Source organism: Chelonoidis abingdonii, chromosome 4, assembly GCF_003597395.2.
Source record: "Chelonoidis abingdonii isolate Lonesome George chromosome 4, CheloAbing_2.0, whole genome shotgun sequence".
Lineage (NCBI taxonomy): Eukaryota > Metazoa > Chordata > Testudines > Testudinidae > Chelonoidis > Chelonoidis abingdonii.
This window is the reverse complement of record NC_133772.1, coordinates 146,349,008-146,375,226: the sequence shown is the minus strand read 5'-3', so window position 1 is coordinate 146,375,226 and position 26,219 is coordinate 146,349,008. Positions and strand designations below refer to the sequence as shown.

The following is a 26,219-nucleotide window of genomic DNA, read 5'->3' as shown; positions in this document are numbered from 1 at the left end:
GAGTCCTCAGTACTCCTCCCTCCTCATGAGCGTCCATTTGATTCTTTGGCTTTCCTTTACTCACTTCTCACACAGCACTGTGTCGCCTGGAGATTTTTTTCAAACACTGTGGCATTTCGTCTTCTGAACGGAGCTCTGAAGAAGAGATTTGTCTCCCTTTACAGTGATCAGATCCAGTATTCTCCCGTACGGTCCATGCTGGAGCTCTTTTTGGATTTGGGACTGCATCGCCACCCATGCTGATCAGAGCTCCACGCTGGCAAACAGGAATGTAATTCAAAAGTTCGCGGGGCTTTTTCCTGTTACCTGGCCACTGCATCCGAGTTCAGATTCTGTCCAGAGCGTCACAGTGGTGCACTGTGGGATACCGCCCGGCGGCCAATACCGTCGATTTGCGGCCACACTAACCCTAATCCGATATGGTAATACCGATTTTAGTGCTACTCCTCTCGTTGGGGAGGATTACAGAAACAGATTTAAAGAGCCCTTTATATTGGTATAAAGGGCCTCGTAGTGTGGACAGGTGCACAGTTAAATCGGTTTAACGCTGCTAAAATCGGTTTAAACGCGTAGTGTAAACCAGGCCTTGGAATATGAGATACAATTTCTCTTTCACTTAGCTAAACCTGCTGTGGTTTTCTCAATTTCAGAAGGTCCAGAGCTGTATAGTAAATCAGATTGAATTTTGCAAACAACTGGAAAACCTAGACAGCTCAACAGGAGATGAATTTAACCTAATAGATTTGCAAGCAGCACGCGAGATTATGCTTAAATATAAAAGACAGTTTGAAGAAATGAATCATAAAATGCAGGCCAGTGAAATGGTTCTCAAAGAACTAGAAGCTTTTTTGGCCTCATTGAGAAGAGTTAAACTTTCTATTGAGCATGCAATGGACTCTTCAATTTCTGATAAACCTGTGGTGCAAGGAAACACATCAAAGGAAGCTGTGCAGCAGGAAGTTTCTCTGATGAAGGAAAAGGCTAAATGTTTGGATGAGCGCTTGCAGATGGTTGATATCTACTTGGAAGATGCTGAATGTGGGGGAAAGACTTGCTGTGAAAAACTCATTGCGGCTTTATCTGAAAAGGCAAACAAGGCTTTTGCCCATCTGAGTAAGGAGGAGCTCATCCAAGAAAATGAGTTACAGGAGATTTTTTCCACAAGAAATAATGAACTCTTAAAAAATATTCAAGATTTACACGATAAAATTAATAAAATAGGCCTGAAGGACCCAACAATTCCTGCTGTTCAACAAAGGTGAGTATGTTTATTGTAGCTTTTTTAGATCCTCACTTAATAACTTCAATAAGTTCTGTTGATCTGGTCTCTATGGCTCCAATCCAGCAAAGCACATAAACTTGTGTTTAACTTTACAGCATAGTCCCGTTGAAGTCAACTGATTGTCATGTTGGATCAGGGATGGCATTGTTTAAAAAGTCGTCTCCATGATATTGCTGCTTTAACCCCATGCTGCTACACTTTGTTTGCTTGAGGGAGTTGGGAAAGTTGAGTCATTATCTATAATGACCACCTCTGGTAACAGTGAGATTGCAATTTACAAATGTTGCCAAGTAGAGTTATACAATATATTGCTAAATGGTGATACATATATTGTAGAAACTGTGTGTGTCAAAAGTCAGTGCATATCACATACGGCAAACTGAGAATTTTTCTAAAATGATCCGCATCTGCTCCTGTTAACTTATGGCATTTATATGTTTGAGGTCTCTGGTCCCCTTTAGGAAAATTCATTCACCATGTATCACACAGGTATTTGATACATTTTGATCAATACTAATTTATATCCATTGCTTTATTAATGAAATCCATACATTGCCACGCTTTTCAAAGAATAGGGCACCTTAACTGAGATTTTAAATGGGCCAGAGTGACACTCAGTAGTTGAAGGCACTGTAATTAGCTACATTAATATAGAACCTATTGGCCTGTGAAATTTTGGATTAGATCAGGGGTAGGCAACCTATGGCACGTGTGCCGAAGGCGGCACACGAGCTGATTTTCAGTGGCACTCACACTGCAACGATCTGGGGGGCTCTGCATTTTAATTTAATTGTAAATAAAACTTAAACATTTTAAAAGCCTTATTTACTTTACAAACAACAATAGTTTAGTTATATATTATAGACTTCTAGAAAGAGACCTAAAAAAGTTAAAATGTATTACTGGCACGCAAAACCTTACATTAGGGTGAATAAATGAAGACTCAGCGCAGCACTTCTGAAAGGTTGCCGACCCCTGGATTAGATTGTCAGATGGGGTAAATTGTTACAGCTCCACTGAAGAACTGTGCCAGATTACACCAGCTGAGGATCTGACCCTTCTACAATTAAAGTTGAGGCCAGCTTTCTCTTTAGAGCTCGACTTTTCTAAATGTTCTGAAGTCTACAGGGTTACTTGGATTGCCTTGAAATTTGAAGTGCTTCAGGGGTCACCAGCGCTAGGCATTAGCAGACTGAGGGCAGGTCTTCACTACCCACCGGATTGGTGGGTAGAGATCGATCTGTCAGGGATTGATTTATCGCGTCTCATCTAGACGCAGATAAATCGATCCCTGAACGTGATCCCTGTTGACTCCAGAACTCTAGCTCGTGAGAGGCGGAAGTGGAGTCAACAGGGGAGCAGCAGCAATCGACTCACCGCTGTCCTCACGGCCAGGTAAGTCAACTTAAGATACGCCGACTTCGTCTACGCGAAGTTGCGTATCTTAGGTCGACCCCCCCCGTTAATGTAGACCAGGGCTAGGTCTATGTCTCCGCTACAGCCTACGTTGGGAAAACTTACGTCGCTCAGGGATGTGAATGTTCCACTCCCCTGAGTGACATATGTTACACCGACATAAGTTATGCCACTTGTAGAGGTGGTTTTTTTAATGTAGTTGAGAGAACTCTCTCTTCCATCGCCATAGAGTGTCTTCACCAGATGCGCTTCAGTGGTGCAGCTGTATCGGTACAGCTATACCACTGCAACAAGGTACATGAAAGCAATTACTTAGGACCCCGAATGGATCAAAGGGGCCCCCTGTTATTAGTATGTGTTGTGGGGGGGAAATATTCCTGTTTAGGGTCTCCAGTGGACTAGCACCAGTACTTCACAAGGTTCTGCTAGTGACCCAAATTTGGGGCCATTTCACCAAGCAGGTCCTGAGATACAGCTCCTGGAAAAAAACATCTTTATTTAAAATTGAGAGATTCTTGCAAAGCTGTTTTGGGTCACGGATAGAGATCAAACAAGGGCTCTGATCATCACACAAGAGTGTCCAGTGCTCAAGGGTCACCCCAACACAGGGCATTCCACCCACCCGCCCTTCCGGGGGAAATCAAATTAAAAGGTTATTTCAAAAAAGATTTTGCTTCTCCAGTTTGGCTTGCCACAAGCATCCTGCACTAATTCTCATGTCAAATTGATGATATTGAGCATGCGGAGACAGAGGAATGCAGAGCCTGCAAAGTTTCACACTAGCTGCAGACCTCAGGGAGATGAGCAGTAGTCCTTTGAACCTGACCTGCCTAGCTAGCATCAGTTGAAGTCCCACCTTGGGCTGAAATATGGAAAAGGTTGGGAGGCTGTTGCTGAAATCTATCACTGCTGTATGCCAGAAGTGCAGTAACTTTTTTAAAAATTTAGATATGGAAATGCTTGCTGCCAGGGGAGTGGCATTTTAGGGGTAGAAGAGTGGGGGAAATAGGGGCAGTAGGAGGTTAGAGCAACATCAAGTGGATAGAGATAAGTGAGGTTCAGTTGAATCAGATGGGCTCAAACACTGCTCCTACACCCGCCCTCGACAGACTTACAAACTTTAACAATCACTTCATACCCTTTTACAAACCCTCCACACTTGCGCACCGAATATACCTAAACCTATACTTTCCCTTACCCATGGTTAAATCCACAGACTGCTTTCATATTCCACCTCACTACTGACATTACCCACAGCAAGAAGCCCCAGTGCCATGCTACTGAGACAAGCTATGTGATTCTGTATTGAAATGATGTAGAATGGCACATCAAGGTCCACATGCACCTTTTTCTTTGATAACAAATATGGGGGGACTCAGACTCAGTTCTCAGATCAAATCACAGCTTCTCCAACCTACTCCAACTTATTCTTACACTCTCCAATACAACTACACCTAACAGAGGGAACCGGAGAGCATGCAGATAATCCCCAGTGGCTATTGCTAGCTCCAGAGTTAAGGTTGCATAGGCATTTATCTTAACTCTGTATTTCCTGCTTTTCAGAAGTTTTGAGTTAATGCTGAACTTGACATTCTGGAAGGGCAGGAGCTATCAGTGGGCAGCCTTAACTCTGCATTAATAAGGTCTTTCCCATTTAATGTTAGGTTAGTCAATGTGTGCCATTCATGATAAACTTTCAAAGAAACTTCATACTTACATTTGGAAAAAAAATCTATGATCTGTTTTAATATAGGGCTATATTTTATTTCTTTTCTAATAAAGGATAAAATCATTAACTGAATTGGAACAGGAATTGGGTTGCTATGCTATTGAAATGAAATCCATACGAGAAATTGCTAACAAGTTTCTACAGATTGAAGAGACAAAAGGAGAAGAAGCAGATGAACAGTGCACAGTTACAGAAAGGTTGTGGGAGGATACAAAACTGTCACTTGCTGAATGGTAAGGAGAAAGAATGAAAATTTTAAGCAGGTCATATGAGTAATAACATCTCTCATAAAAGCAAACGGAAAGAGGACCTTAAACAGAGATACTTGAAAGTAAATAATATACTTAGAAAAAAAGAAAACGTTGCTGTCATAGTACTAGAACTAGGCAAAAATTCACATTTAAAACCCTATCATATATCAAGCTAAATATGGAACATGGTGAGTACTTGGATGAGGGAACTCTTAAGAAACACCTAGCTCCTGATGGAAGTGATGGTGAGTCAAGAGATGACACTTCTTCTTCGAGTGCTGTCCCTGTGGGTGCTCCACTCTAGGTGACGGTGCGTCCTGGCGCCGTTGATCGGAGATTTTTGGTAGCAGTGCCTGGTTGGGACGCACGCCCTCAGTTGGTATCTCCCATCTCGTTGGAATCTTCCTGAGTGCGTGCGCCCCACACCCTCCTCAGTTCCTTCTCAACCGTCCTCGGCCGAAGACGGAACTCAGGGCGGTGCTGCCTTTTCTTCCCTGGTCTCTATAGGAAACAGTAACAAAGAACATAGAAATAATTATTAACTAACATCCCAGTTGTTTTCCTTCCTTTAGTATAGTTACATAGTTAGTTACTTAGTTAAAAAAGAAAAAGTCCTTCAGGCTTGTCTTCCGTTGAGACACTCTCCCCAGCCATTTCTAATTCATAATGCCAGGAGCTTCAAGATTCAAAAGGTGCATTTCCTGTCAGGACTCCACGCCAGGGACAGATGGGCACTCACATTGTGCGAAGTGCCTCGGGGACACCCACATCCCTGCGAAGTGCCTACATTGCGTGAGCCTCAAGTCAGGAGCTCCTAGCGACAGGGACCTGTGGATCAAAATGCTGATGATGGAAAAATTCTTACAGCCACTTTCGGAGATGGGAAAAGTTAAACCCGCTCCCACACGCTCCCCAGCCAGATCTGAACCAATGGGGAGCATTGCTTCACCCTCCCTGGAGTGGAGGCAAGAAGCAGAACAGTCTCACAGGAGAGACTTTAACAAGGGTAGGGGGTCTCCCGCGAGATCCCTACCCTCTGTGCTGACAGTGCCAAAGGCAGGTGCCTCACCTTTTTCTAATGCCTCAGCCGACAGAGCGCAGAGGCAGGGACCCGACCTCCTGCGCCAGGAAGGTCCTTGTGGCTCCGGTCCCCTTGGCACTGCAAACGGCCATGGTGCCAACATCGCGCTCCCCCGTTTGCGGTGGCGACACCACGCTCCTCGGCACCGAAAACGGCTGCAGTGCTGACAGTGCGCTTCTCCTCAGCACTGCAAACGGCCGCGGTGCTGACAGCGTGCTTCTCAGCAGCGCAAACAGCTGCGGTACCGACAGCGCGCTTCTCCTTGGTACCAAAAACGGCCGCGGTGCCGGTAGCATGCTCCTTCTGGGCACCACAAATGGCCGTGGTGCTAGCAGTGCGCCCCTCCTCAGCACCGAGAAGAACGTTGGCACTGAGCTTATCTTCCACCTGGGCACCAGCAGCAGACCCCCTGCAGGGCACCTCCACGCAGTCTGCAGCACTACTGTCACTTTCACTTTCACTTTCTCCTGCTAGTGAGCTAGAGCTGAGAGCAGGCTCAGCTCAGCCCAGGGAGCAAGAGCAACAGTTTCTCACTCAATGTGACCTTTCAGTGCCACCTGAGCCTCACTCTCCACTCCTAGATACACAGGGCTCATTTTTTGAACCACTGCTCTCTCCACCTGAACTGGCTTTCATTGACGGTGAACTTGATTTACAGCAGCAAGCGGACTTCTCCCCTCCTGCTTCTCCTCCACAGGCACCTCTGCCACCTCAGGTCATGGCTCAAGGCCACCAGCCTCAGTTTCCCTACTTCGCCCCCCCATGGGCGACAGCTGGATTCTCCTACCCTATGCCTTGGCCTCAGTGGTACCCTTGGCAACATCCTCCTACCAATCATCCTCCTGTGCCTCAATCTCCTAATCCGTCCACTTCTAAAGTGCCTGAGCCCCCTCCTGAGTATGCAAATTACGCACTATATCCTGACTCACTGACCCCTAACTCTCCATTAGCCCTGGATGGAGCCCTCTTCCCTCCGCCTCCATGGGCCATGGATGACTGTAAACAATTTCAAGAACTTTTCAGGAGGGTGGCACTCAGTCAAGATATCCCCTTTGAAGAGGTTCAGGAGACGCAACACAGACTCCTCAGAATCCTTCAACCATCTGCGCCCTCAAAAATCGCACTCCCTATAAACAAAGCAATCCTGGAGCTAGCTGACACTCTCTGGCAAACCCCAGCTTCTTTAGTACCGACTTGCAAAAAGGCAGAACGTAAATACTATGTCCCTGCTAAGGATGCTGACTTCCTATTTTCTCATCCACCACTATTTTCATGGATGCAGCTGCACAGAGGACGAAACAGTCACAATATCGACCCACCCCGCAAGACAAGGACCTTAGATGCTTTGATGTCTTGGGCCGCAAGGTTTATACGTCCACCACACTACAATTCAGAATTGCAAACTATTCTGCTCCCCTCTCCAGTTACGACTTTGATAATTACAATAAACTTTTTGAATTTGCCTCCTACATTCCAGATGATAGGAGAGCAGACTTTAAATCAGTCCTGACTGAGAGCCAACTGATTTCCAGAACGACGTCTCTAGACATGGCAGGCAGAGCAGCCTGTACAACTGCAGCTGTGGTTATGCGCAGATCCTCATGGCTCTCTGCATCTGGCATCCCCAAAGAACTGCAGACTAAAGTGGAGGATCTCCCCTCCTACCCTTCCCCCTTCCCAGTCCCTCTTCAGGGATCCTTCTCACGACCACTTACTTCGCACAGAAATGGCGCATCTTCTACAACTAGGTGCAGTGGAACCTGTGCCAACACAACATCAAGGGACAGGTTTCTACTCCCATTACTTTCTAACTCAGAAGAAGACCAGAGGATGGAGGCCTATACTAGATCTACGCCCACTGAACAAATTCGTTATGTTACAAAGATTCAAGATGGTCATTCTGGGCACAATAATACCTGCACTGGATCAAGGGGACTGGTTCACAGCCCTCGACCTACAGGATACTTACTTTCATATATCAATTCATCCGGCTCACACACGCTTCCTACGCTTCACAGTCGGTCACGACCATTTTCCATACAGAGTTCTTCCTTTTGAACTCTCCACAGCGCCGAGAGTTTTTTCCAAGACTCTAGCCGTGGTCGTGGCTCACCTCTGCAAACATGGGGTCACGCTGTTCCCCTATCTGGACGATTGCCTCATCAAGGCCAACTCCTATGGTGAGACACTTCAAGCTACCTGTTTCACCATCTCCCTCTTTCACAGCCTAGGCCTCCAAAGAAATATCCAAAAATCCACCCTGACACCTACACAACAGATCGAGTTCATCGGAGCGCATCTCGACTCAATCCAGAGCAGGTCCTCGCTCCCATATCACAGATTCCTCACTATCACGCAGCTCAAACGCACACTCTCTATTCGTCCCAGGACACGGGCAAGACTCTGCCTACAGCTCCTTGGTCACATGGCAGCCACGACCTTCGTGGTTCACCACGCTAGGCTACACAAGAGATGTCTCCAGAGCTGGCTCAATTCCAATTTCAAAACCAACAGACACACCTTAGGGATGCTGCTAACTCCTCCTCCCAATGTTATAGCTTCCCAACGTTGGTGAACAAGTCCAGAAAACCTCTGCACAGGGCTTTTCTTCCAGCAATGATCCCCAACGCTCATGCTCACCATGGACGTTTCCCTAATCGGTTGGGAAGTGCACCTAAGGGGACACAGGGCACAAGGCCGGTGGTCCGCATCAGAGACGCACCTACATGTAAATCTCTTAGAGCTCAGAGCAGTGAGGCGAGCATGCCTTCACTTTCTTCCCCTCATAAGGAACAAATCTATTTGGGTCTTAACAGACAGCATAGCATGTATGTACTACATCAACAGACAAGAGGGAGCACGCTCACATTCCCTTTGCATGGAACCCATTCAACTATGGAACTGGTGCATACGACATCGAATACAAATCATTGCTTCCTACCTACCAGGCTGCCACAACACTACTGCCGATGCACTCAGCAGGCACTTCTCGACAGAACACGAATGGGAACTGCATCCCACAATACTCCAACAGCTCTTCTCCCTCTGGGGCACCCCGTCAATAGATCTCTTTGCCACGACCTAGAATCGAAAATGTCCCCTGTTTTGCTCCAGAATGGGACTCGGGACTGCATCCCTAGGAGATGCATTCCTCATCCCATGGAACAACTCCCTCCTGTACGCGTTCCACCAATCCCTCTGTTACACAGGGTTCTTTGGAAGATTGTGGATGGCAAGGCCTGGGTCATCCTTATTGCCCCGGCTTGGCCAAGACAGATGTGGTATCCCTACCTACTCTGCATGTCCTCCGGTCACTCACGGGCTCTCCCCAACAGGCCAGATCTCCTTTCCCAAGACAACATACAAGTTCTTCACCCCCAGCTCCCAAAGCTCCACCTCACTGTCTGGTTCCTGCATGGTTCCAAACCCATGAACTAGCCTGTTCCAAGCAAGTCCAATATGTCCTCCTGCACAGTAGGAAAGACTCCACTCGTAAAACCTACCTGCAGAAGTGGAAGTGTTTCGCCTTCTGGTGCTCACGTAGTCACTTAGTACCCAATAACGTGACCCTTCCTAACGTTCTAGACTACCTCCTGGAACTAAAACAGGACGGACTTTTGCTCAGCTCCATCAAAGTGCACCTGGCGGCGCTTACCACCTTCCATGAACTATTAGACGGTTATTCACTCTTTACCCACCCCACCATAAAACGCTTTCTCACAGGCCTGCAAAATCTCTACCCTGAAATTTATCTAACAGCGTCTGCATGGAATCTTAACCTCGTTCTTCATGCTCTCGTGAAACCTCCATTCGAGACCTTGGCTACCTCCTCTCATCTCCATATGTCCATGAAGGTGACTTTCTTAGTTGCCATAACATCAGCAGGGAGAGTTGGTGAAATGAGCGCCCTGATGGCCCACCCTCCCTACACAATCTTCTCCAAAGACAAAGTCACTTTGAGACCACATCCTAAATTTCTTCCTAAGGTGGTATCAACCTTCCACCTCGACTAACCTATGTACTTACCTACTTTCTATCCCAAACCTCACAAAACTCTGCAAGAGGCAACCCTGCATACTCTTGACTTCAGGCGAGCAATCACCTTTTATTTAGGCAGGACTAAAACATTTCATAAGTCCCCATGACTCTGTTTCCATTATCGAAAGATGGAAAGGTACGGCTGTCTCTAAACAATGTCTATCCAAGTGGATCTCTAACTGCATCAGATCCTGTTACCGTGCACAAAATCTTCAACTGCATTAGAACTCATTCCACTCTAGCCATGTTCAAACCACAATTTTGAGGACTTCAATAACTCAATCATGGGTTAGGGGTTGTTATAAAAGTGGATGGGTAGGGTTCTGTGGCCTGCCTTGTGCAGGAGGTCAGACTAGATGATCATATTGGTCCCTTCTGACCTATGAGTCTATGACATCCGTTGCCTTCCTACACAACGTTCCTATTCCTGATATCTGCAAAGTGGCTGTGTGGTCATCTGAACACAAGTTTACAAAACACTGTGCTCTCACACAAGACACCATGGCAGACACCATAGTAGGTCATACAGTACTATCTACAGTACTAACTACCCCATCTCCAAAGTCCCACCAACCATAGTGGATACTGCTACACATTCATCTAGAGTGGAGCACCCACAGGGACAGCACTCGAAGAAGAAGAGAAAGTTACTCACCTTGCAGTAACTGAGGTTCTTCGAGATGTGTGTCCCTGTAGGTGCTCCACTCCCCGCCCTCCTCCCCTCTACTTTGGAGTACTGGTATGATTCTCCACGGTAGAGAAGGAACTGAGGAGGGTGTGGAGTTCATGCATTCAGGAAGATTCCAATGAGACAGGAGATACCAACTGAGTGCGTGCATCCCGACCAGGCACTGCTACTGAAAATCTCTGATCAATGGTGCCGGGACGCACTGTCACCTAGAGTGGAGCACCCACAGGGACACACATCTTGAATAACCTCAGTTACTGCAAGGTGAGTAACTTTCTCTTCCCTCTAAGTCTATACTTAACTAGTGTTCCAGTATGAGGAAAGGGGCATTGTGCCACAGAAGGTCTGAACATTTAGATGAGATACCAGACTGAGATCCTAAACAGTAAGGATGGTATTTTCAAAGCTGCCTACAGGATTTAGATGCCACATTTAGATGCGGGCGCCAGACGAAGGACCACTGTAGCAGTGGAGCACCCGCCGAAATTCGGCGGCATTTCGGTGGCGACGCCTCTCGATGACATCACTTGTCGACGGCAAGTGGCGTCATCGAGAGGCGTCCCTGCCGAAATGCTGTTGAAATTCGGCGGCATTTTGGCTGATGCTCTCCCGGGGTCCAGCGTTGGGGACCACTAGCCTAGGCAGCTTTGAAAATACTACCTTAAAGGTCCTGTGGCAGTTACTGTAAATTAATCCGAATGACCTGTTCAAATTTGTTTGCATAATTACATTTTGTGTACTGAGTTCAACCTGCAGTTTCAGTTGGAGATAATATTTTTAATTTCCCCTAAACTGTGGTGAAATTTTGTTGTATGCGGTTGAATAGCAGTTGGGTTTCATCCCAGTGTTGGGTGAAATGATCCTTCAGAATGAAAGGTGCAATATAAATGTGAGTTATTAATATTATGTCACTTTTACGTGTGGAAGAGAGGAGGGGTTGAAGCTGTTCCTTTACACATGTATAGTAAATAATTCTTCTTTTGAATAGCCAGGAGCAGTGTGTAAGGGTGGTGGAGCTCCTGAAACAGTATCAAAGCTGCAAAAATAGTCTGACGAGCATGATCCAGAAACAAGAGAGTGTCCTCTCACAGCAGACTTCTTACATGGGGAAAGACAATCTGCAGAGGATGATAGCAAAGGTGAGTTCTGTAGAGGTAAAGGGTGTAGCTGGAAAGTTTTTAAATCCAGATCTGATCCTCCCAAAATTTGAGGGAGTTCAGATGTGGGCTGCTGTTCATCCCATTGTAGATGTAGGATTGAGCTGCAAAGTTGAGATATTTTGGAGTATGTTCAGAACCAGATTTTTGTGTTAGACTCATCTCTAACTTAATACTGTAAACTAAGCTCACTTTCAACTTGTGAGATTTTTTTTTTTAAATAAAAATGTAATAAAGAGATAGGGTGAAATACTGACCACATTGAAGACAAAACTCCCAGTGACATCAATGGTATTTCAGCCATGCTATTTTAAAATATCCTCCCAACTTTCCATCATTTTTATATATTAGAGGCTTTTATTGCACAATTTTTAAATACACAAGCAAAGCAAGTCTAGTTATTTACTAAGAGGCCATTTTAAATAGCTGAGATATATAAAGACAAACCCTTTTTAGCACAGTAGACAAGATACAATGAACATAATATTAAATGTAATAATTTTGGGCTTCTTGCTTCAGAGAAGTTTCTGATGTGACTCTGTACTCTAACAGAAGATCAAAATTACAATCCTTGCATATCACTCAGATACTCACTTTCCTTCCTTGCTCAGAGGAATACCTGAAACACCTTGGGTGAGTTTTTGGGCTGTACCTCTAAGGGTGTGTCTACACAGCTTGCGGGAGCAAGCCTGTCAGCTTGGGTTAGTGCTCTAAAAATAGCTGTGTGGACAGCACTTTGAAGTTGCTGCTAAGGCAGAAGCTGAGGAAGGTGTCCTTGCAGCCATCTCCAGATTTGATTGTGGGGGTAAGGAGGGCATTTGCATTAACAGAATCCAGGGTTTAATATTTCTCCCCTTTCTCCTCCTGGCTCACATGCAGTATGGAGGATAAACCCCATCTATGAGAACTTCAGTCTCAGAAGCCACCATCTGTTAGATAGGATGTCTGCTAACTGTTAAGTGTTGACAATAATGTATGCATCAGCTGATACCATTGCAAAGGTTATGACTGATTTAGAGGGAGTAAGTGGTCACTTTCAAGTGGTCCTTGTGAACAGACTCTGAAAATATATTTTTTGAGTGCAAATGCATGCCTTTTAGCACCATTAATGTTCACTGCATGCATAGAGCAATAATCATGCCTAACTCGTATATAGCACTTTTCACCAGTAGATCTCTAAGTGCTTTATAAAGGAGGTCAGTATCATTATCCCCATTTTACAAAGGGGGAAACTGAGGCACAGTGCAGTGAAGTGACTTGCTCAAAGTCACCCAGCAGGCCAGTGGCAGAGCTGGGAATAGAATCCAGGTCTCCTGAATCCCTGCCTAGTGCTTGATTTATAGGACCACACTTCTTGCCTACAGGCACTTCATAACTGGATAAAGGATTATGGGGACATTATCTATCTTCACTGGGTCATATGTCTGATGCTTTAGTTTCCCCTATTAGGCATACAAACCTATGTAGTTCAGGTAACATCCCCTCGCTTGGGGGGGTCTGATTTATTACACTCAATAAGTATAAGCAGTTCCTCCCCATGGGCAGCAGGCACTCCATCCTCTGTACCCCTGGGGGTTAGTCCTTTCTCTCCTCTTGGAGACCTCTCTGGGATCTATAATCTTTCAGCCCTCTGGCTTGCTACTACATAGCAGCCCCACACTGGGATTTTCCTGATTCCCAGTGTCTACCAGACCATCCACCAGGCCTAGGTGGTGAGCTTTCTGTCTGGTTTTCTCTAGGTCATGTGCTTGTTCATAATCATGTGCCTTATGACTACAACTTCCAGGTTTAAAGGGCTGGAGCCTGTAACAGATGCACCAGGACATGCATATGCACTCAAGTACCAGTGCGCTGTTACAGTTACTTTCCCATCAAATAGTAGGACAGAAAGTCTGTTCTCATTCTGGGCCGCAAGACCTTCCCCACACCTCTTTCTCAGTGGCTGGCTGCATCTATAATATGTCTACACTGCAATGTAAGCCCAGGGTTAGTAGAACTCGAGTTGTTGGATCCTGAGTTTGTTAACCTAAGGCTTGAGTGTCTGTACTCATTGTAACCTCAGGTTAGGAATTGTTGAACCCTGGGACTCTTGTGTACACTGCATTATGTGGGCCTGAGTCCAACCACCCATATCCCAGGCTTCCTAGCATCCACCCAAATTTGGCCGCTCTAGCTCTTTGTTTGTGGTGCAGTGTTGGAAAACTGGACTGTCCCCCAAATTAAACTATCCAGGGGGCAAAGAAAGTTGGCCTATAGGATTCTTTTGGCAGACTCCCAGAGCACGAGACTGTACCTACATTGCAGAGCAGTAGGGCTTGAACGCTGGGATCTAGTTTGACTCAGGCTTGGAACCTCCATCTCGTGGGGTCCTGGGTCCAAGCTTTGGGTTAGTGCGATTTGTATGTAAATGGAAGGGGGGTTAGGTTTGAGCCTGAGTTCAAACCATGGGATTACATTGCAGTGTAGACATATCCTAAGAGAACATTGTCTGGAGATAAAAGATAGATCCATTAATGTCAAATTGCCAAACACTAGAGGTCAGTATTTCATTTTCTTCATTTTTAAATGTTGTTTATAAATATGCACTGATATTATATTCGTATACTAAGAAACTGTTTTAGGATTTAAATAAAAATTAAAATGAATGGCAGTATGCTGTTTAAACCAATGTGAGTTTATTTTGGCAGTCCCTATTTTTAGGAATATGCAGTGATAAAACTGAGAATCAGAATCCTAAATTATATCTCTCAGAGCTTGGTGTGAATCAGATTATTGTTATACAGATATTGTTTCATTCAGTATCTGAAACAGTATATGGATATAATTCATTTTTGATGTCTGTGGATATTAATTTGTTTGAGGCAAATTGTTTGGGTCGCATAAGCCAGAAATTTATTTGTAAACCAATATTCCTATTCCTCATTTAGCAATTTACAGTCTGTATATGATGTAGTTAGAGTGACAGGTGGAATGTTCCGATCAGTAGTACAGACACTGGGATATAATGACAGAGGATGGATTCTTAGTCTCACCGTATTAGATAAAATGGATTATTTTGGGTCATGCTGCTGTGTTTCTAAATTGAAAAGAACAGCATGATAGTTAACCAAAAAAAAAAAGATTTGGTGGATAAACAAGAGTTTTGACCAAATGCAGGACACATGCTTTCAAATATACATTCTTTCTTTTTCACAGATTGAAGCGGTTAAAGAAGAATTTAACGATCACTCTGAAGATGTAGAGAAAATAAATCAGATCTGCAAAAACCTCCACTTCCAGATCAATAAAATGAGAAGCTTCGAGGAGCCTCCCTTTCAGAATGAGGCTGACATTATTGTGGACAGATGGCTGGATGTATGTAAAAAGTAAATTATCAGCGAGGTCTTATCTGTTATGCATTATAGTAATTGATTCTGACTTGCGCGTAATATTTAGAATAAATTAAATGCAGAATGTCAAAGACTCTTAAGAGATAAAGTCAAGTGTTTTTCAAAGCAAAGCTTAGACTATGTCTTCAACCTCATTGTTTGTGATATATAAGGCTATATATGTCATGGGCACACTCCTACAATGGACAATTCTGGGGCATACAAAAAGGCAATATTTGCTTTTGCTGGTTGGATTTTTAAGCTTTTATGGCAACTTCTGTTGGTTTAGACTTTGGAAACAATATAGAGGATTACTGTGCCTGTGCAATTCGTAAGAGATTGTTATGTTCGAAAGTGTCAGTCTAAGTAGTGCATTGATGCTGAGATAAAATGGTACTTATTGAGAGTAGATAAAATTTGATTAGCAAGTCATGCTGCTAAATCTGTTTTTAAACTGGAGACAAGTCATTGTGTTTGATATGGTATTGCAGAAAGCCATATTTAGTAAGAGATTGCAATGTTTTCTCTGTGACCAGTGCAGAATGAAGACGTATGAGATTTTTTTGCAGCTACTCCCCTCGTGGTTTGTGTATTTCCATCTCATTTAGTCTTTATCATATTGCCTTTCTGCTAAGAATCTTACTTTATTTTCTAAAATTTGTTTTTTATTATAAATCTTGTGGTAGATCAATGAAAAAACTGAAAACTATTGTAATAATTTGGGAAGAGCTCTGGCTTTGTGGGACAAACTTCTTAATTTATTCAGCAAGACTGACACATGGGCAAATACACAACTTAGGAGCATAGAAGAACATCAGCTGACTGAAGAGGAGGTGACACAATTGAAGGTAATTTGACTGAGATAATATTAGTCAATTAAATACAACAAACTCATTCCAACATTTTAAGGATTTGTAGGATATAAAGGTACATGTTGGTTATAAATATCAGTGATACACAGAAAAAGTCTCGAAATTTGTAATTTGCTCTGAAATTGCAGAGCAAGTTCACTGAATTAATTGTGTACCTCACTAGGATGCAGATCTTGGAAACTTAATGATTCATTAATTCACTTTGATTTAGTCTTCTTTGAAATGGGACTAGATCAAATAATGGAAGTCAGCAGGGTTCACAGGGACAGTTAGTTTGCAGCAGGTTAGTACAGGGTAGATAGACAACCCAGCTTGCCAAGAACTAAATGTTTGTGTAGACAAGCCTTGAGTGCATGAGTATGTATAGTGTAAGAGCACCCACAATGTGCTCCAAACATAGAACCTGTCAGAGAAACAGGGATAAGGGTGTGTGTGTGGGTGTGTGTGTGTGTGTGTGTGTATATGGCCATGTAGGTGAGACGGGTTGGACCCCTTGAAATGCAATCTTATATGCTGAGATACCAACTGAGCCCGCCTATTATGCCAATTTGGGCACTCTTTTTACCTGTCTTGCTGAGTCAGGCTGTCAAACCTGTTCCAACACACAGGCTGCACTACCCCCACTGCAGAATGAAACAGACACTGAGATCAGTTCAGGGAACGCTCAGCTTAAGGGACTTGCTCTAGCACTCAGGTGTCCACCTCCCTTGGAGTGCAGACCCAAAGATATATTATGAAATCCACCTCCTCCCTCAGTGTGGAGGAAAGTATGCAAAACTTCCCTCTTCACAAACCCCCAGTTAGAAATTACAGAAAGAGGTTTAATATTAAACAAAATAAACTTTATTAACTATAAAAGTCAGATTTTAAGTAGTAAAAGGGGTAACAAACAGAACAAAGCAGATTATTGACCAAATGAAATTAAACATGCAAACTAAGCTCGTTTCACTAAAGAAATTGGTTACAAATAGTATTTTTCAACCTAGATATTGTTGCAGGCAGGTTGCAGAGTTTCTGTGGTTCAGAGTTCCAGTTATATTCCTTTTCAGACTGGACCTCTGTCTCAGTCTGGACTCTCCACTTGCCTTCCCTTCAGGTGGCTTTTGCAGTCTTTCTCCTTGGGCAGACCACCATGGAGAGGAGGAGCCCCATTTGCCTTCCTCCCCTCCCTTAAATAGGATTTACATAAGGTGGGAATACTTTGTTTTCCAGACTTGACCCCTCCCCCACCTCCCCTTCCAGTGGAAAATTACAAGAAGTCCCAGGTAGGTTTTAGTATCAGGTGACAAGACCACCTGACTCTGTAGTATTACAGCATCCATGAGTCAGTGGCAGTATGGAGCATCCACAGGAAGGCCAAGCTTTTCACAGTCCGTTGTCCTCGCTGATGGGCCATGAGCCCTGTCTGGCTTTTCCATTGTTGTACCTGAAGTGTTTGCAGTGGTCGTCATCCAAAGTAGCATAGTTGAAATACAGATACATAGTCAATATTGCTAACATCAGATACAGAAATGATACAGGCATATGGATTGGATAATCACATTCAGTAAATCATAACCTTTCCAATGATATCTTACAAGACCTATCTTGTATAAAGTACGTCTCAGTTATTTTCATATTATAAGCATATTTTCATAAAGAATATGGAGTGAGACATCACACTATGTATTGCTATTTTCATATTTTTATTGTTTATCTTGGAATAGTTTGGAATACGTCAGCGCTGCTCTAAAGTACAGCAGCTGGCATCTGTCCCCTAAGAGCCATTTTGTCACCTAGAAACTGTTGAAAAACAGTATGCTATGGCCACACCGCTGGCATGCGTCCTTTACTAGGGTTAGGTGTGGTAGGTGTAGGAATTAGGCGGAGTTCATACCAGCTGTGGATTCCCTTATGTGAGGAAGAACCCTCAGCAGGAGAGAGAAAATCAGTTTCCATCACCCATGCTTCAGCAGTGCAAAAGAGATCAAGCAAGGAAGGAAAACTGATCCAGCATAGTTATATTAAATGTAAGACTTATATAAGTTCCCAGGGAATCTCGGACAGTTATCCATTTTTTCCTTTACCATGAAAGATCTATGTGAATGTTTGTGCAATAAAATTGTTGCAACATATTTAGTGTGTAATATTAACCATCATCCTTAATCACAGCTCCATTATAGCAATGTAGTTAAATACAGCTCATTTTAAGTCTATATGTTTCCAAAAAGTTTAGCATGACAGGAGCTAGATTGTGAAATATTTTACAGCCTTTTAAAAGATGGTTTCCATATAAATTATGTGAAAGAAGTTGCACAATTTTCTTGTGTTCTTTATGTTGTTGGCATGAAACTGGAAACTCCTCTTTGTGTGAACTGGAATGAGTGAGTGGACAGAAATGAGTCACTTGCTAAGTAGGTAGAGAAGGAGAAAAAGGAATATTTTGCCCTGAGTGAATGAGGCACATGGATTCATGAATGTAACATGTAGAATGTTTCTGATAGCAGCTGTTTCAGAAGTTGAAGCTCACCCAGGGTATTTTAACTTGGACAATCAAATTTTGATGGATTGATCCAATGCCCAAGACTTCAGTAGGTGTTGGATTGGGCTATTATATACCTGAAAATCCGCAGAGATGCAGACAGCATTATGAAATATCATCAAATCACCCTAAAGTATTACCCTTAAAATATAATCAGGATTTAGTCCTGAACTCATTTCACACATAACTCCCATGGAAATCTGAAAGGGAATTTAGCACACAGGCTCAATAAATTAGTAATATCATCATTGTACTCTAGTAGGAAAATGGAAATTAAATTCAACAGAAAATTATGTAGTTACAGGTATATTGGTGTCTCCCCCTCCCCCTCTCTTTAGTCTTCTTTACAGGTCCAAGAGCAAAGCTTAGAGGAATTTGACCGAAAAGTGGCTGAGATAGAGCATCTTCTTCATAACAGTGAGCCTCCATTGGAGTTACAGGTAAGGGGTGACTTATATGGTTAACATGATAGCATTGATAATTGTAATCTAGCCATTAGTGCCCTGTTCACCACAATCATTACTTTGGTTTGCCTTGACCATGGGGCAAGGGAGATATTTCTGTTGAATATTAAGATCAACATTTAATTTGCCCCTTTTTTAAAATAAATTGTGTGAACCAAACCAGTATTTTTAAACGTTAACGGCTCAGTCTGTCCTCTGCTGTCCTGGGATCAAACTGTGGCATTTAGGGCGGGGGAGGGCAAACTACAGCCCACAGGTCAGATCCGGCCTGTCAGGGCTTTCAGTCCAGCCCGTGGGATTGCCAGTCCCATGGCGCAGTGGGGCTAAGGCAGGCTCCCTGTCTGCCCTGGCCCTGCAGCACCATGTCCCTGTGGCCGCCGGGGGGGGGAGGGCAGAGGGCTTCATGCATTGCCCTTGCTTGCAGGCACCACCCCTGCACCTCCCTTTGGCTGGGAATGGGGAACCGCAGCCAATGGGAGCTTCGGGGGCGTTACACTGTGGAGCTGCTTGCACCACCCCACCCTCTGGAGCCACTGCTGGACATGCTGGCCACTTTCGGGAGCGGCGCAGGGCCAGGGCAGGCAGGAAGCCTGCCTTAGTCTCACTATGTGCTGCTGCCACCCCGGTGCTGCTTGAGGTAAGCGGCGCTGGGCGGGAGCCCGCACCCCAAACCCCTCCTGCACCCCAACCTCCTGCCCTGAGCTCCCTCCTGCACCCTGCAACCCTCCTGCACCTCAACCCCTTGTCCCGAGCCCCTTCCTGCACACTGTACCCTCTCCCACACCCCAGCCCCTTGCCCCAGCCCTACATTCATGGCCCTGCATACAGTTTCTCCACCCAGATGTGGTTCTTGGGCCAAAAATTTTGACCTCCCTTGATTTAGGGCCTGATCCAACTTCTTTTATAGCTAATGGATGGATGCCCATTGATTTCCAGGGGAGTAGGACCAGGCCTTTAGCCACTACTCTAAGTAGAGGGCATTGAAGAGCCACTTTGCACTAAGGGGAACTCCAGTCAGGCAATAAGCTACTTAACGATGGATTTTTAACACGTCTGTTGTATTTACTGTGTTCTTTTCTTGTAGGTTCTGTAGTAAGTCAGTATAAATGTTTTTGCACTGGTGCATTAATTCCCTAGGTTAAGGACAAAGCCTTTTCCTCATATGGGCACATATTTCCAAAAATGAGCAGAATCAGTGTGGCAAGTTTATGTAGGGGGTTTACAACCCCTGTGCAATTCAGACTCAACTTCTTGTGTGCCTAAGCTCTCAAGGATGGTGTTCTGGGGTGAGGACATGACCATTGTAAGCAACTCAGGGGGCAATTTCTGTGCGCCTAGAACAGCTATGAGGGCCATGGAGTGATCCTGTTGCCTTGTAAGCTGATGGGGACTTGTTCTGCTCCCTTCTGTCTCCATCCCCTCCTTGCTGTGTCTTTGGAAGCCTGCAGTGGAGCCATGTGGCGCTCTGGTGGCAATGCTTCTGCAGGATGCCTGGGACAGGGCAGAATGTCAATGTATGGATCAGAGAGATCTGGCTCCTCATTGTTCCCAGAAGTGGAGAGGAGACTAGTGCCCATGTTCAGCTGAGAGTATTCATGTAGTCAGAAGAATAAACTTTACTCATTTAAAGCAGCAGCAACACTCTCAGTGTAGGATTAGATTCTTTTCTTAAATATCAGAGATAAGAAAAAAAGAAAGTACTGTAGTTTAGAATGGAGGAAAATGCAATTAATGTAGAAAGGTTAGGTAATAAAAGGGTTAAACTCTCTTGAGCCCCATTTTGTAGCAAACTAGTCCAGTAAAACTACTTGTGCTGCTTGTGCCTTTCCAATTTTAAGGTCATCAAGTCATCTGTTGAGAACAAAATGGAGCTAATAAGAAAGCACTTACCGAATAAGATGAGACCCAGTGAACTCAATGGCAATTCAGCAGAGCTAAAAGGGGACTTTGACCTTGCCAAGACACAGATTGGGATGACAGAATCACTTTTAAAAGCTTTATTCCCCTCTGACACTTTAGAGATCTTTACGAAATTAGAGGTACTGTATATCTAATTATGCATCTCCTGTAATTTTGATAACCTTTTCTTTCAATGGCAGCTCTTCATATGTGTTTCTGTCATGTATTTTAAAAAGGTTGAAGCTGGTAGAACAATGAAGTAAAGAATTTAGCTTGACTCCCAGTATTTCCCAAAGTTACTCACAAACAAGAAGGAAAGGCCTGCTTTCTTTAAGTATTATATAGCTAGCTAATCAGACATTTTAGCTACCTGAAATAGTAGTTTGTGTTGGGCTTAGTAATCACGCACCACCCCAAAAGGTATTAAATTCCCAGTGCATATATTGGGCTGGGTCACATCGTGATGTTGGGCTATACTGTAGAGCTGTATCATTTGCCAGGAGCTGGTGATACAGAGCCAACTATGCTGACTTTATGCCACGAGGGCATTCCTCTATGCAAGGGAATCCCCACTTGGCTATTTAAGCCAACTTTCCACCCCATTTGCACCTCCAGAAGGGACAGAGCAGGGCTAAGGATCTGGCCTCCTGCATCTAGCCTTGCAGGGTCTAGAGATAACAAATTCCATGTTTAGGAGAGAAGTAAAAATGTATTTGGCAGAAGAATGTTTATTTTAAAAAACCAACAATGCTGTGGCTGCTAAGTGGTTTGAAATGTTAGAATAAGTTCCTGTGAGAGGGATAAGTGTGCATAATGCAAGTGATACAAAGGTGCATGATAAATGCTATTTATTTATGGCCCTCCAGTTTGTTACATTGCTATAACCTCCACCTGTCTGTTGTGTGTGATGCAGAAGTGTGTGTGTGTGTGTGTGTGTGTAAGTGTAATAACGCCTGCTCACCGTTTAGTATTTATCCCTGTTCATTTGTTGCATAAATAATGTTAATATATTTTGACATATTTTGAAATGACCCCTTCTTAAAACAATTTAATTTGTCACAAAACAGCTTTGTACAGTGCATGCTGAAACCTTCTCCTTAACCTTAGATGCCTTTTAATATATCACTAACTTTCTTCCTTTTTAATTTGTTTATTTTTTTAATTTAGGAGCTACATCAGAAAATTCTCCAACAAAAACACCATGTGAAATTACTCCAAAAAAAGACAGGTTGTCTGACTCCAGAAGTGGCTGAATTAAAGAAGCAGCTTCAGTTTATCACTGATTTATTTAATACAAAGAAACACATTTTCCAGGATCATTTTATCAGTCTTTTGAACTGTAAGCAAAAATGGGTTTCACTTTTAAAGACTGACATACGTGTCTGTGTCGAGGAAGTGCTTGAATGTTGTAACTCGCAAGTCAAAAGTTGAGGGCTAGATCCTTAACTGGCGTAAAATGGAATAGTTCCATTTGCTGCAATGGAACCATGTCTCCTTACTCCAGCTCAGGATCTGACCCTCAGTCTCCACATTCTTTCTGAGCTGTGGGCCCTGTCCCGCAGTCTTTACTTGCACAAAATTCCTATTGAATTAAATGGAAGTTCTGTTAGAGTAAAGGCTGTAGATTGGGCCCTGTGTAGAGAATCATGACAGGTCTTTGTGTTCCGTAGTGTCTGAGGAACTCCTTCAAGATTCCATCCTTTCAGATCGGCATTTGAGATCTGGCAATAAGAAAGGTTATCAGAACTTTGCTGCCGCAATGCATATGTGAACAGGGCTTAGCTTCTTGATATGGCCTATTCATAAGTGTTTATTTTCAGGTCTAGGTGACATATTCTAGTTGCCAAACCAGGACGATGGGTATCTTTAACCTCCCGGTGTAACTCCATTGGAGTTATGCCCACAGAGAATTTCAACCAAAGAGAATATCAGCCTGCAGTCACTGGGAATAGTAATTGCTGAATAGTCTTTATTTGTGATAGAGGCCAGAGTAGCAACAGTAAATCAGAATGTTTGATGATAGATTATCTCAGGCATCGTTTTCTGAAAATGTCACAAACAGGCCGCTGAGCTCGGTGCTCCAGCATGTCATGTTCACTGTCAATACAAGGATGGATTCCAAAAGAAAGAAGTAAGGACTGCAGCATTTTCTGTCATTTCTGTCATGTACTCAGAGGCAGCATCCAGGGACAGCATTGATACATATAATTATTAGGAGATTAACTGAAATCTTCATATTGAGTAGAGATTTTCTGTTACCGGATAAGAAAAAAAAAAAAGTCAGACTCTATCTTTCCGCAGATCAGTGTAAGGATTTTAATGACTGGTTCAGCAGCACTCAGCTGTCTTTAAAGGATTGTTTTGACCCATCAGAAACAAAACAGACATTGGAAGAAAAATTGCAGAAGCTCATGGTAAGATATTAGAATATTTTAAAATACAAAATATTTTGGAAGGAGGTTGCACCCTCCCATGTTAGCAAGGGACCCTGTACTTTGGAGTAGAGTCACAAAGCAGTGTGGCAGTCAGTGGAAGGGGTAATAAAATTGTGTTAAGAAGTGTACATTTGAGATAAATTTCTAACCTATAGTTAGGAAAGTCAGATGCTCGAACGTACTAAATTGAAGTCATTGGGACTTAAGAAAGTGCTTAAGCATTATGCTGAATCAGGGCCTTAGAGACTAAGGTGATCCTGACCCTATTGAAGTCAATAGCAAAACCCTATGGACTTCAGTGGAACTAGTATGTCACCCTTATTATTAGTATTATTATTAATCTGTATATTACTGTAACCACCTAGGAGCGCTAGGCATCCTCATTCCCATCAGCCTTTCCTCTCTGATTTACTCCTGGCTCCCTGTCGTCCTCTCCTCACAATCTCCCACAGTCATCCTCGATGATGTCATCTTCTTCATTGATGACCCATCTGACCCCTTCACTGCATGTTTCCTCACCTTCATGTCTTCCTTCATCTTGCAGCTTTGGTTCAACTCTCCCTTTCACCAAAAAGGCCGTTCACTTGACTTGATCTTCACCACACACTGGTCTCTCTCTGATCTCTCTGTTGCTCCGTTCCCCCTCTCTGACCATCATCTGGTCTCCTTCAGCATTGCCCATCACACGCCCATTCTTTGTTACTTACTCTCCATGATTTCCAGTCCATCAGTGTTGATATTCTTGTTTGCCCTCAACCTTTTCCTTCCTGCCCTTTCTTCCATCAGACTGATACAATGCAAATTGCAGGCTGGAGCAGACAATCATAGTTTATCGACAGTTGAAGGCTTGATGGAAGAAGTGAGTCTTAATGAGAGATTTGAATATGAAAGTTATGGATGCTTGGTTCATTCTTCTGCTTTGTGTACTTTACTCCAGAAGAGAATCTCTGTCTTCTCTTCTTCTTTACTTTCCCCTAATATTTCAAGGAAGTTTTTCCATTTGCACTTAGGTGAGGTGGGTTTTAAATGAATAGAACACTGTAAATATACCTTGCAAGAGACACTAATGATTTTTTAAAAAAGCGTATAGTGATAACACAAACTAAGAAGTTTATATAGAATATAAATATTTATTATATAGCAGCAAACTTGCTAAATGCATTTCTGATTTGTCATGTTTGTGCTTTTATTAAGAGTTTCCTAACTTTTGAAGGCAAAGAGACTGACATCCAAGAGGTAAAATCTCTCTTGAGTAAGGTGAAGAGTTATTTGCCTGAAGCAAATGTTAACCAGCTTAGTAGCTGGGTGAGAGATCAAGAAGCAGAATTACAAAGCATAACCTCCAAATGTCAAAAACAAGAAAAGAAACTTCGTGCTTCTCTGCAGCAACTCATTAGGTAGGGAGCTAAAATTTATTCCCAGCAGCTTACTTATAGATGATATAAAGTGATATCATTCTTAAACAATCATAATGAAGAATAAATAACTCTGATTTTCATTGTAAATCATGTGTTACTGAGGAATCTGCTGTTTTCTTCTGTTTTGTTTCACTTCTTCAGTGTTCTTAACAATAAAGAGATCATGAGGACCCCGATTCAGCAACATATTTGAGCATGTGCTTAAAACTTGTCAATGGTTCATTTGAAATCAGTGGGGCTACTCACATGCTTAGTTATGGATGTGCATAGTACCTTGCTAAATCACGGCCTAGATGATTTCATATCTGTTACAGTGAAATATTATTGTCAATGATTTTTAGTAATTACAGATATAATACTTCTTACTTACCAACATATACATTTTTGTATATGTTGTTTCTTTAGACTTCAAGAAGACAGCAGTGGCTTGAAGGAATGGCTCACCATTCAGGAAGAAAAATTGCCAGAGACCAAAAATGAGAAGATAAAATTAGAAAACTTTTACCAAATGCTAATAAAGCAGAGGTAGCCTTGTCTTGGGGAAGGGGGATAGTTTGTATCTTTCTTGACTCCTCTTTGTTACAGCAGATACACTGTGATTCATTTGTTGTATTTTTCAGAGAATCATTTAACTCCTTATCTCAGCTGGCAAATTCTTTGAAGGAATCTGGGTTTACAAGAGATGAAACAGTGTCCGAATCCCGTCATCTCATTAGTCGGTATCAGGAACTACAGACACACATAAGTGAAGCACTAGGAATTAGTCAGACACGGTCCATGGAAGGGCAGAATTTTGAAGCACTTGCACAGAACATGTCTTCTTGGATAAAAAGACTTAAAGAATCAGTTATTGGCTTGAGTTCATGGCAAGGCGAGTTGCCACTGGAAGAAAGGATACATCAAATAAAGGTACTGCAGCACACTTCTTACTCTGATTTTGCCAGTTTGAGTGTCATATACGGGAAATGTATGGTGGGTAATAATCTCATTAGATCCACCATATGTCATTGATGGATTACAGTGTACAACTAAGCATGTGGTTGTGTGGTTAATTAAATGCAGTTGGGCAGCACAGAATTCTCAGCCTAGGGGGAAAGGAGGGCTACAGTGGCTTTGTGCCCTCCCAATCCTGACTGTTCCAGATGCTGGAAAGATCCCCAGCATAAATTAGACAGCCTAGGGCCTGTGTAAGTTATAGCAGCCTCCCCACGGTTGCCTTGTAGGCTTCAGTGCTGACTGGAATATTGGCAGTAATGTGTTCTGTTGGCTCAACTCTGATACACCCCACCTATCCACCAGTCCCCTGTGCTGAGATTTGTGAGGGTCCTCATAGGGTAAGCCTTACCATTATCTTCTGCAGTGCCCTAGGTGGGAGAATCCTCCCCCAGCAAGAAATGGGTCTTTATGGTGCTTTGGCCTTTATACACAGCTTAAAGGGGCTGGAGTGGATGTTAGGCTCTCACTCATAGTATCTGAAGCAAATTTTTGCTTTATTTTATCAGAATGATATTGGTGTTTTGTTCTTCTATAGCAGTAGTTCTCAACGTTTCCAGACTACTGTATGCCTTTCAGGAGTCTGATTTGTCTTGTGATCACCCAA

General features: G+C 43.3%; 1 protein-coding gene across 1 annotated transcript in view; it reads left to right on the top strand.

Moving 5' to 3' along the window:
• The window catches only part of SYNE2 (spectrin repeat containing nuclear envelope protein 2), a 280,671-nt gene that overhangs the window by 81,883 nt on the left and 172,569 nt on the right, over positions 1-26,219 (top strand). Inside the window, exons 30-41 of the mRNA XM_075065745.1 lie at positions 651-1,258; positions 4,481-4,660; positions 11,474-11,624; positions 14,838-14,996; positions 15,697-15,858; positions 18,742-18,843; positions 20,706-20,906; positions 21,934-22,105; positions 23,068-23,180; positions 24,396-24,598; positions 25,025-25,144; positions 25,240-25,528. Of these exons, the coding sequence (XP_074921846.1) occupies positions 651-1,258; positions 4,481-4,660; positions 11,474-11,624; positions 14,838-14,996; positions 15,697-15,858; positions 18,742-18,843; positions 20,706-20,906; positions 21,934-22,105; positions 23,068-23,180; positions 24,396-24,598; positions 25,025-25,144; positions 25,240-25,528 (2,460 nt within the window). The remainder of the gene's footprint in view (positions 1-650; positions 1,259-4,480; positions 4,661-11,473; positions 11,625-14,837; positions 14,997-15,696; positions 15,859-18,741; positions 18,844-20,705; positions 20,907-21,933; positions 22,106-23,067; positions 23,181-24,395; positions 24,599-25,024; positions 25,145-25,239; positions 25,529-26,219) is intronic.